The following is a 12,861-nucleotide window of genomic DNA, read 5'->3' as shown; positions in this document are numbered from 1 at the left end:
TCTCTCTTTTGTGTTATTGCGCACTCTGAAAAAGGTAAGCGGCAAAGTTTGTGAATGGAAGAAACGGGCGAAATATAACATGCACGAGTGAACAATCGCAGTTGGCTATCGTTTCGGGCCTTACCTTGTAATCTCTGATGACACTTCCCTCCCAAAATACCCTAAATAAATTTTATGCCTGTTAGTTTTATTTCGTCTACTTGTCCTGTAGAGTAACTAACATGCACCGCTTTGAAGGTTTGCTACAACCTCGGCACTAATCGTTGGATGCACAATTTGATACTATCTTTAAAATAATGGAATAAACAGTTTAACAATTTTTCGCTTTATATAATTAATAATTTTTTGTAAAATATAAACTAAATTGCGTAGCTAATTTTAAAAAGAATTAAAAATGTTTATAATAAAAAGAGCACTAATTATATACAACTTTTCATAAATTTTTATAAAATTAAAATAAACAACTATGACATACGTGTAATGGTTAAATCAAATAAGTATTATAGAACAGGTCTTAAAAATATATGTCATATATAGAGTACATAATATTTAATTAAGGCAAATATATGTAATAAATAAGTATATAATTCCTTTAATTTTGTTGATATAATTATTAAGCTATATAATATATACGTAAAAATATATAGATATATATATTATTAAGAAGAAAGCCCAAATACTATTTTTCGTTATATATATATATACTTTGCATAAAATAGGAACAAAAACGAATTTTATACAAATAAATAAGTCTCTTTTTAACTTTTGTTCTTTATTTTTTATTTACGCATTTAAAGTATAATGTTTTTTTTTTCCATTTTAAGAAAAAATGTTTTGCACAAAAATATCCTATATATAATTATATACAAAAATTATAAAAAAAAAAATAAAAAAAATATTTAAAGCTTAATATAATAAATATAAATTTATTCTACTAGTTACGGATTTGTTTTAAACTCATAAAATTGTCGTAATATTTTTTTTTTCGTTTTTTTAAATCCTTATATGATTAACTCTACATATTATATATATTATGAAAAATATTTATAGCACCAAAAAATATGTATGTATATATATTTATTTTACTAATATATAAGCTATATTATATATAATAAAAATTTATTTTGCATATATCTCGATTATTATAAAGGACAAAATGTAAAAAAAAAATAATAATAAAACGCGGGATATATATATATATTTTTTGTATTAAAATTATATATAATACAACATATTATATAATATGCATGTTTCACGTTTTGCTATATATTTATAATCATAATTAAAGCCCAAAAGGGGGAGCAACAGGAAAACGTAGAATAATAATGAGAATTCGCCATATAAAATTATTAAGTGTTTGATTCCTATTTATGTAAATAAAATTGGAAAAACATATATAAATTGAAAATTTCTTAAATAAGATTAATTAAAAAGAATTTAAATATAAAATTTGCATATGTTATAACCAAGAAAAACAAAAAAAATCGAATATCTTATAAATGGGTTACAGGGTTTGTTTTATTTCGGAACTATATGTTACATACTTTTTCATGACATTATTATATGTCCTTTCCTTTTTCCATTATTTTGCATGCTTTTATTTTCCAACGGTTTCAAAGGATTAATCTTTATAGGGGGGAAAAATATATAAGTATAATATAATTAATTAATGCTAATAATATATAGTAGAATAAAATTATTATGCTCGTATATACTATAATATTATAAGAGCATGCATTATTTGATAATTTACAATCTTAAGCAATTTATTTAAAGGGGGTTGATATTTTATCATATTCTATATAAAGCAAATTGCATTTACAAAAATCATATGGTATATCTTTTTTTTTTTGCTTTCCCTTTTTTATTTAACTTTTTATATGCTTCACTATGAAAGCAGCATTTAGTAAAAATCGATAAATCGCATGTTTATAAAAAATGATGAAAAGTAAATATGCAAACTGTAAATTGATGAAAAATAAATATGCAAACTATAAAGAATGATGAAAAATAAATATATATACGTAAAACATTTATATTGTAAATGCAACTAAATTGAGCTCTTTGCTTATGCGTTCCTCATAATATGCAGTCTTATATATACTTAAAAAATAATAATAAAGCAACTGCCCAAATGGTTAGTAAGCATGTTGATACTAAACAAAATCGATAAAAAATGTGAAAAAGAAAAAACTACCATTGCATAATATCATAACAATGGTGAGCGATCTTGAAATTTCCAAATTTATAAACTGTTTGTGTTGTGAAAATATTAGAAACATAAACATAGGAGGTAGGGAGGTGAATAATTTTTAGACCCTCCCTTTGTGTACATGATTAGGTATATTTTTAGTTGGTTGCTAGCATCATCTTATTCTCTGAATCGTATTTTAACTTGCGAAATAACAAAGTACTTTGAACTAGTGTGTTTGTAGCATGGCATGCAAAAAGCAAATAATTCTTCGGTTTAATTGCTAGCGAATATCTCATAAATAATAAACTATAAACAACTAAGACCGATGTCATTTTCTCAGACACATACATAGGATGTTTCTTTAAGTCATTGCATCCTGTGTTAAAAGGGAAACGAAAAAAGGAAAAATGAAACAGGAAAAAGGAAATTCTTTTTTACATATCCACACAGTGGTACTATTTCATCCCTTTTTTACAAAAGCATTCCATAATAATTATTGTGTAAAATATAATTTTTTTTTTTTTATGTACGAGAGAAATTACCTGCAATAACGAAACCCCAATTTGCTAAGGGGGCCCAAAACATGATGCTAAACGCGTTCTTCTTTACATTTTGAAAAAGGAGTTTAATTTGTGACATTTTGAAAAGTTGAAAATATGAAGTTACATGTACTTAAAATAGCTATTCTTTAAACTCAATTGTAATAACAAAAAAATCGTAAAATCCAATTTTCTTAAAATGAAAAAAATTGTGTAAATATTGTATAATATATTTACAAGTATATACAATTTTTTTTTTCTCGCCAAGGGAAATATTATATTTAAATAAAAATATATAAGTTGAAATAATTTAAAAATAATAAGCAGTACTATTATATCACATATAAATAAATAGTACACAATAGTAGAATAATTAACATATATATATATATATATATATATAAAATTGCACATAATATATATGTATATAATTTTCCAACTAAATAATGATCAAACCTGTTTTTATAAAAATAAATTATTTTTTGTAAAACTCTATAGTATGCATTTTTACACACTAAGACTGTTTCCCTCTTGGGTATAAAAAATAATTACATAACGAAATAGAGAAAGGTAAATAAAAGAGGGTTTCAATTTGTTAATATATTCTTTTCCTTTAGTTTGACTATTAAAATTTTTTTTATTTCATTTATTTATGTATATACGAAATTTCGTATTGTCTATAAACCTGGATTTAAAGCTTTGAAAAAGTAAATACACACACAATGGTATATAAACAAAAATTATACCTTTATTTGAAACAAATTAAAAACGAAAAAAAATATGATAATTTAAAAAATGTGTAATATATACTCCCATTTTAAACACACAAAGGATAAGACACATTTCAATCCCTTTTATTCACCTCCAGACATTAAATTATATAACTTTTTTTTTAAAATAAAATTTTATAAATTAGTTGCATACATAATAATAGCTTAATAGCTTAAATAATTGTATTTTTTTTATTTATTATAAAAAAATAAGAATATATATCAATTGTTTATATGATTAATACTGGAAAATATATACAACGGACTTGTATATTGTTTTTATAATATGTGTGTAATATGCATAAATAAGTTGAAATATTCTTTTTCCCTTTATATAATATATACACCCTTTTTTTATGTGTTAAATGTATTTATTTAATTTATCTTATTTACCTACTTATTCATATAAACAGAATGATAATATTGGAAAATCAAGGGAATATTTTTAAATTTTCCAAATAAAAAAAAATAAAAAATTGATAATATAATATTTACTATGCATACATATATTTAATAAAAAAAAAAGAGGGTAGTGTAAAATTGAAAATGTATAAAAACGTAAAAACATAAATCATCATAATTTTTTCAAAATTATGTACTACTTTTTAGTATTAATTATTTTATAATAATATATTTTTTTTTCTTTAATAAATATTTGTTCTTTATTATTAAAATAAAGCATTGTTTTTTTTTTTTGTATTCTTTATATATTTTGCTAAATAAGGGCAATTTTGTTTATATTATCAGTTTAAATAGTGACAATATATAAATGTGCATATTTTTACATACTTATTATATATTTTTTTTAGTAATTCAAATTGGGAAACATAATTAAAGTCTGCAAACATAAATTAGAATAGTAAATACGATTGAGATACATATGGAATATTCCTTATATAAATAAACTTATCAACCATTCGTATATGCATACATACGTATATAAATGTGTGTGTATTTGTTTGTATGGTTGTGTCAAATTATTTCAAAGTAGTAATTAACTTACTTTTTAAAGGCAGACAATCCTCCTAACCTTAACAAAACTATTTTGAAAAATTATGCTCATAGGTATGCATACCTACATATACAATTGTATCACCACTCGATCTCGATTCCCATCAGTTTATATTTATCCTTCAAAAAATGTTAACACAATTTTAGAAAAATTATTTTCTTTTTTTAATTTAGAAAAATGTCTAATGAAGAGTATGATCACCTTTACAAAATAATTTTAGTGGGGGACGCAACTGTAGGTAAAGTAGAGACAGTCGAAAAAGAAAAAAAATCCACGTCATAGCGCCATGTTCTAGCACATACTATAATATATATACCCCCCTTTTTTAATGCCACTACTCAGGCAAAACACATTTGTTGTCTAGGTACATAAGAGGGTCCCTCCCTAGTGTCGCAAAGGCAACCATTGGTAAAGAATGCACACTAATAATAAAACACAATCATATGTTATAGTAAAACGAAAGCAAACTTTATCACACCTTTTCAACGATTTGTACAATTTTACAACAATTTTATGTTTTATTTTACACTTTTAGGTGTTGAATTTGCTACAAGAACCATCCCGCTGGCCGTCGGTGGGACAGTGAAAGCACAGGTATGTTCTCGCCACGTGTTATGTTTTTATAAAATTTTACGTAATACTGCCAAATCCAGTTTTGTATTACAAATTTCACATTTATTTTGTTTCTTCATACTGCTAAACCAGATATGGGACACTGCAGGGCAAGAAAGATATAGGAGCATAACGAGTGCTCATTATAGGCGAAGTGCCGGAGCAATATTAGTATATGATATAACAAAAAAAAAAACTTTTTTAAATATTTCAAAATGGCTAGAAGAAATAAGACAAAACTCTGAAAAGGATATTGTAATTATGCTTGTGGGAAATAAGGTCGATTTAGCGGAGGAAGACGAAACAAAAAGGAAGGTACACACGCTTGCAAGTTGGCAAGTTGGAAAATATGACGTTGTAGACTAACAAATTGTTTGCCCATTGTTTCACCACAAATGCTTAGTATAACTCAGGGGTGAAAACTGCTTGAGTTATACCCTTTTTAAAATGTGTATATTTATTTATTATTATTTTTTTTAACTCCCTTTTTAGGTTACTTACGAGCAAGGAGCAAGCTTTGCCAGAGAAAATAATTTATTTTTTTCTGAAGCATCCGCTGTGTCTAAGCTAAATGTAAAACACATATTTGAAAATTTACTACAAGAAATATATAACAATAGACTAAAAGATAATAACAGTGTTTCCAGTACCCGAAGTCATGAAACATATGAAAGTGCCATACAAATAACTAATGCAAAGAATATAATAAAATTAAATGATAAGAGTAATAAATATAATGATCATAATGCCAACCAAATGAAATGCTGTTAAAGATTTATCAATAAAATTTGAAATAAAAATGTCAATCTCCATAACCATACATACGTAAATGTGCATGGTATATGGAAGATAAAATTGTAAATAATATTTAATTGTTATATGACATATGGCTGAATTATTTTTTTTTATTTAGTAATATAGAAATGTTACTTATATATGATTTTCTATTGTTTGTGCTTTGTTATTATAATAAAATAGGAACATGAACATATGCATAATTACATGTGTATTTGTCCAATATTTTTATTTGTATTTTGGAATATATCTATTTTATGTCTTTATTTGTTGTATGATTTTACATACATTTTATACCGAGACATTTCAATTTTATATTCCTTATCATTTTTTATTTACCCATTATTTAATATTTAAACAGCTAGCTGTTCATAAGTTTTTATTTTTTGTTCTATTATTTTTTTTTTTTTTTTTTTTTTTGTTATGTGTTGTATTATTTATAGCATTGGCTTATCTTTTTATACCTTTTCAGTGTTTCCATTTAACTTACAATTTTTCCTAATATATTTTACACAAATTTTTAGTATATACATATTTATACTATTTTATATTTTTTGAGAAAAATCAAATATTATTTTTTTTCACTATATATATCCTTTAAAATAAATCCAACTATCGTGCGAAATTAAATTTTGCCAACCGCTCTACATATGATATGTAATATGTAAACTGGTTTATGATATTTTTTAAAAAATCTATTTTCACAAATTTTGCATATTTCATAATAAAAAAAATATAATTTTTAGCTTACATAATAAATAGTTAAAAAATATTTCTATAATTTTTATACTCCCTTTGAAGTATAAAAGGGTATATTACGAAATATGTGGTAATTTCTTAGCATGCCACTGGTATAATTTTACTTTTTTAGTTTTAATAAATTTGTTCCCTAAAATAAAGCTCTATTAAAATAGGCATAGGCGTAAATATGCAAAAAAATAAAATTTAAACTAAGCAAGTTGAAGTATATCACGTTTAAAGTTTGATCTGGGCCCATAAAATGCGAACATAAAGGAGTCTAACCAAATTATGTGTCATAGTAAAGAGGGTGGAAAGGGAAAATATTGTAACTTTTTAAAATAATAATTTTTTTTTAAGTTTGTAAGTGTACAAATTCAAAATGATTGTGGCAGTTGTTGGGTGCACACACGGGGAGTTGGATTTGGTTTATAACTCTTTATATCGTTTAGAGGAAGAAAATAATTTTAAAGTTAATTTATTAATATGCTGTGGAGATTTTCAAAGTATTCGATATAATCTCGATAATGATAGTTTAAATGTACCTAATAAATATAAGAAAGAAGAAAATGATTTTACTAAATATTTTACAGGAGAAAAGAAAGCAAAAATATTAACAATTTTTATAGGTGGAAATCATGAAGCTATGAATGTATTGAAACAATTATATTATGGTGGTTGGGTTGCTCCAAATATTTATTATCTAGGATATTCAAATGTTCTTAATATAAATGGTATAAGAATAGGCAGTTTAAGTGGTATATATAAAAAATATAATTTTTATAAAAAATATGATGAATGCTATCCATATAATGATACATCCAAAGTAAGTGCATATCATATACGTAAATATGAAATTGAAAAATTAAAAATTTTAAAAAATAAACTTGATATAATTGTTACTCATGATTGGCCAAATAATATTGAAAAACATGGAGATTTAAATGAATTACTAAAACGTAAACCTTTTTTTAAAACAGAAATTTCGAGTAGCACATTAGGAAATCCACAAACGGAAATTTTGCTAAATAAATTAAAACCAAATTTTTGGTTTGCAGCCCATTTACATGTTAAATATGCATCTATCTACATTCACAGTGATAAAATAAATTATACTAAATTTCTGTCTTTAGATAAAGCTGAGCCTCATAGACATTTTATACAAATTCTAAATTTTGAGAAGGTTGAAAATTGTTTGCGACTTAAGACTGACCATATTCCAAAGCCCCTCGAGTCTGCTCCACAAAACGTGGATACGCCATCTGGAGAGGTGGAAAAGGAAGAAGCGGAAAGAGGAGACGCAGAAAAGGTCGGAGCGGAAAAAGAGAACTACTACTTATGCTATGACATGGAGTGGCTAGCTATAATAAAAGCGAACCACCATTTGATTTCCATAAATAGTGACAAAGATTATAATTTAGAAGAATTAGCATATCCAACAAATGACGATTTTGAGTTTGTTAAGGAGAAATTAAAAAAATTAAAACAAATTTCTATAAATGGAAAACAATATTATCCTATACATGGTTACAACATACCAAACTATAAAAATTTAATAGAGCAAAGAAAATATTTTTTGAATCTTTTGGATTTAGAAGAACTTAATATATACAATGATTATGAGCTTAACTTTTTTAATGAAGAGCTCAAAAAATTAAATCAAGAAATACCCCAAGAAAATTCTCAAAATTTGGTAGAGCAAGAAAAAGACTCCTATTTGGATGAGCAAAATTAAAAATATTTTTTCATCACATATATAGAATTCCCTTTTGTATATAACCTCTTTTGTTTTAACTATTTTCCAACTTTTTTTAATACATCATTTATTTCATTTTACGTGTATACAATCCTTTTTTATGATAAACGATTTTTTTAAATGCCATATGCCTTTTCCTAATTTATGCTAAAATTTGTTAATAGTAAAATATGCATATTTTGTATTTTTTCACAATTTGACAAACCGAACAATTTTTATCTCTTTTTGAGAGTGTATTTACATTCCTGTTTTACTTTTGCACACACTGAAATGGAAATATGTGTGTGCAAAAAAAAAAAAAATAGTAGCAGCAATAATAATATAAGGATAATGCTGTAGCGATCATGCATACAAATTCATATACAAACACAACGGCCTTCTACATTTCTTAGTTTTGCTATTTTTCAAAGCATTCTCCAAACTTGTAACTCCACAAAAGTAAACAATTTTAACCATTTTCGTTCATTTTGAATGAGTTAACATGTCTTTATTTTCAATTTATACACACAAATTTGTATTTTTTTTGTATGCCTTTCCCCATTAATTTTATTAACAAAACTAGCTATTTTGAAAAAAAAAAAAAAAATAAAGTAGACAATAAAAATTTCTTAACCGTTCAAAGCAATGATTTTTTTTATTTTCCTCATTTTTTAATTTCGAATGATGAATAATTTTGTGGAAAATGATGATACCAATCAAAGTGGAAAGGAATGTGGACATAATAATGATAACATATTTAGAGTTATTCCAAAAAAATTACTTAATTCATCGAATATTATACATGTAAAAAAAGAAGATAAGGATTATATATTAGTTGATAAAAAAAATGCTAAAATAAATAAAAGTGAAAATATAGAAATATGTTTAAAAAATAATATGCCCATAAATTATAATAAAGAGCTTAAAAAAAATGCAGAAAAATTCTTAAAATCTAGTGAGACTCGAAAAATTTGTAAAAACTTTAATTATAATAAATACTACGAAAGAGTTAAAAAATGGAAAGAGAAAAGGTGTCCAAATTTCAAGGGACAAAATAGTTTCATAAAAATTGGAAAAATAAAAATAAATAAAAGAAATGCTGTAAAAATTGAGACCAAACATGATAAATATAAAAAAAACATAAAACAAAAATACCCTATATATGGGGTTATACAAAAAAGTGAAAAAAACATGAACAAACTTGATGTTAGCAAGGGGCAAGCTCATCAGCCTAAGCAAGGGAAAAATACTGAGGCCGATAGTGAAACTAAATCAAACTATGCAAATAATATGAAACTCGAAAATTGTATTAACAATCAAAATGGTGATAAAAATAATATTTGCAACAACACAAAATTTAAGGACATTTGTAAAGAAACAAATTATAATAATCTGTCTTATATTTATAAAAATTTTGGAACTTCAAATGAAACCTTTATGGACAGCTTTAACAATTTTAATTTTTTAAATAATAATTTTAATAATCCTACTATTGTTCTACCATCTAATGAAACAAGTGCTAGCGATTTTGAAAATAATTATTTTTTAAACATTATTGATGAAAATATGATTAAAAAAAAAATAAATATTAATACCACCGGTCAAACTATCTACCATTTCGATAATTTATATCCTCGAAATGTATTTACTGAAAATACTTTTGATGAGTTAACAAAAAAAGACAACCAAAATAAAAGTAGCACATATGAACAAGCTTTTCTCAACATTTACAACCCCCCTTCTCATACAAATATAAATTCTGAACAAGTCATAAAAAAAGAACCACATAATTTAATAAATGGACCTATTAAGACTAGTATATATAAAGAAAGAAATGTAGTAAATAACAAATCTATTGAATATAATGATAGTAATAATATCCTAATTAATAACGATTTAGAGTATTATAAAAAATTTTGTAAAAATAATAAAAATAAATTTAATTATTTCAAATTTACAAATAAAAAAATTAATTATTCCTCATATTTAAATATAAAAAACCCATTTATGTATGCATATAAGAGGGTAAAATTGCTTGAAAATATTAAGAATGAGACAGATAGGAAAAATAAAAAAATAAAAAAAAATTGTCTTGAGTATGGTATTGTACAGAAAAAAGCGGATTACCACAAACCGAATACAATAGCTAGTTTGTGTGAACAAGGTTATCAAAAAATAAACTCTGATTCCATAAATAATAATGAAAATGAAAATAATAAAAAGACAATTAAAAATAGTTTTGAAAAATATAAATATTCTACATGTGAAAACTTTTCATTTAATAATGATTTAATAATTGATAAAACCGAGCTTCCTAATTTTAGTGTAACTTTTGAAAATTATCGAAGAATTTATAAAAACATTTCTAGTGTTAAAAAAAAAAAAATCAAGCCAAAAAATTTACTAAACACAATGACTCATAACATAAATTGGTTGAGTAATCCAATTACGATGAGAAAATCAGACCCAATACAAAACCAAATAAATAAAAAATGGAGTATTCCCAATATACATAGCAATTTATTAAAACCCCCTTTAACTTCTCACAAAATTATGCAGATATCTGAAGAAATGACAAATCCTAATACACACAAGAAACTAATACAAATTACTGAAAAAATGATTGAAAGAAATTTTGATTTATTTTTATGTCTATTTATGAAATATGAACACCAAGATAATTATCTTTTTTGTTTAATATTTGATAATGAATTAACTAAAGATTCATTTTTTTATCAAACTTGTGTAAAACCAATGATTGATAATTATAAGAAATTAAAATGTGAAAAGGTTAGAAATGAAAAAAGATATGATGGGGAACATATAGAACCACAAGACTATAAATCAATACCAATAAATAAAATTATTATAGAAATTATGATACCAACTATAAAAAAAAAATATTTTAGTCACCTAACTAAGCTATATAAAGATAAAAAAAAAAATTCATCGGAAGTAGATTCTTCGGATGAATTAGAAAAAGAAATAAGAAATATTAATATAAAAATTGAAAATATGAATATTACAAAATCTATGAATGCTAAAGAAGAAAGAGATAAAAATGTTTCTAACAAAAAAGATAATAATTATGAAAAAAAAATAAAATTAATTGATAAGCCAAATTGGAGTAATAAAAAAAATATTCAAAAATTATTAAAAAGACAACATAATTATAATCCTTTTACTATTTTTGGAACAAGCATAACAGAAGTAAATCTCGAAGAAATATTTACCTTAGATGTTTACAATAATTATGTAACCAATGAAGATAGATTTAAAAATAAAATTTTATATGAATTATATATAACTGATTATATACAAAATTTATATGAAAAAATAGATAAACAAGAATGGGCAATAACTTTAGATACACTAAAAAAACATTGGAAATATTTTACTAATTTAGAATGCAATATGTTTTTAGATCCTCTATTATTAGAAGAAATACTATGGTATATTGATAATAATAAAATGTATAAAGATAAAAGTATGAAAATATATACTTATGAAAAATGTTTTTGTCCTACCCCTGATCCAAGTAATGAAAATAATTTAAACGATATGAAATATTTTACAAAATCTATGGCAAAAAAATATACAACTGAAAAATCAGATAAATATAAAAACTTATCATTAAATGAATGTACTACATGTCATTATAATGATTTTGTTTTAAAATATGATGACATTAATTTAGATCAAAATATATATTCAACCATATCTACACACAAAAAAAAATTTATAAAAGAAAGTATCCTTTATAACATTCCTAGACCATCTTGCTCTTTTGAATATGATTCAGATTTTTTTCATAATAAGGTGCATAAACATATTTTCAGAAATAAAAAACTTAGTCATAGTAATAATAAAAAAAGTTTATCATTTTTCACAGAGAATGAACCTTATATTATAAAATATAAACCAAACAAATGGACCTCACAAAATTTGTTTGATAATTTCTTTTACAATTATTACTTATATAACTTCAATAAGAGAATTAAAAAGTGCAATTCTATAATATGATATTCTCATCTTGTGGGTTTGCTACAATTTTTTTAATAAAGTACCATACCCATGCATATATACCTTTTTTGGTATAGTTATGGTTATTTCATTTTTATAAAAATATGTTAACAATTTCATACTTCCAAAGTTTTCATTCTATGAGTTCTTTTTTTTTAAGCAAAATAAAAAACTCAAACTATTACTTTATTTTTATGTATAGTACAAACACTTGATATTTTATAGACACATTTATATGCGCTAAAATAAAGACTTAATTTTTTGGGCAATCACAAAAATAGTATGTATATATATTATATAAGAAAAAATAAACGCTATAAAAATGTAGCTTTACCTAATTTTTATTATTCAATCTATAAGACTAACCAAAAAATAAATATAAAATAAGCTTGCTACTAGCCATTTAGTATTTTTTTTTTTTACACACACATATTATATATATT

General features: G+C 23.7%; 4 protein-coding genes across 4 annotated transcripts; 3 read left to right on the top strand and 1 right to left on the bottom strand.

Annotated features, from left to right (window-relative positions):
* Window positions 1–2,349: 2,349 nt before the first annotated feature.
* PCHAS_1358800 (mitochondrial pyruvate carrier protein 1, putative) lies at window positions 2,350–2,833 on the bottom strand (the record flags this gene model as incomplete). The annotated part of the gene is made up of 2 exons (XM_016799434.1): window positions 2,350–2,570; window positions 2,737–2,833. 2 exons carry the CDS (start codon window positions 2,831–2,833, stop codon window positions 2,350–2,352), a joined length of 318 nt encoding a protein of 105 aa, XP_016654723.1.
* Window positions 2,834–4,692: 1,859 nt separating this feature from the next.
* Window positions 4,693–5,898, top strand: PCHAS_1358700 (ras-related protein Rab-11B, putative; the record flags this gene model as incomplete). Its single annotated transcript, XM_740597.1, has 5 exons — window positions 4,693–4,753; window positions 4,858–4,923; window positions 5,051–5,109; window positions 5,221–5,442; window positions 5,620–5,898. 5 exons carry the CDS (start codon window positions 4,693–4,695, stop codon window positions 5,896–5,898), a joined length of 687 nt encoding a protein of 228 aa, XP_745690.1.
* Window positions 5,899–7,042: 1,144 nt separating this feature from the next.
* Window positions 7,043–8,395, top strand: PCHAS_1358600 (RNA lariat debranching enzyme, putative; the record flags this gene model as incomplete). Its single annotated transcript, XM_740596.1, has 1 exon — window positions 7,043–8,395. One exon carries the CDS (start codon window positions 7,043–7,045, stop codon window positions 8,393–8,395), a length of 1,353 nt encoding a protein of 450 aa, XP_745689.1.
* Window positions 8,396–9,076: 681 nt separating this feature from the next.
* PCHAS_1358500 (conserved Plasmodium protein, unknown function) lies at window positions 9,077–12,418 on the top strand (the record flags this gene model as incomplete). The annotated part of the gene is made up of 1 exon (XM_016799433.1): window positions 9,077–12,418. One exon carries the CDS (start codon window positions 9,077–9,079, stop codon window positions 12,416–12,418), a length of 3,342 nt encoding a protein of 1,113 aa, XP_016654722.1.
* Window positions 12,419–12,861: the final 443 nt, after the last annotated feature.

The sequence above is a fragment of the Plasmodium chabaudi genome (assembly GCF_900002335.3).
Source record: "Plasmodium chabaudi chabaudi strain AS genome assembly, chromosome: 13".
Classification (NCBI taxonomy): Eukaryota; Apicomplexa; class Aconoidasida; order Haemosporida; family Plasmodiidae; genus Plasmodium; species Plasmodium chabaudi.
Note: the sequence above shows the minus strand (reverse complement) of the source record. Positions and strands in the feature narration are given on the sequence as shown.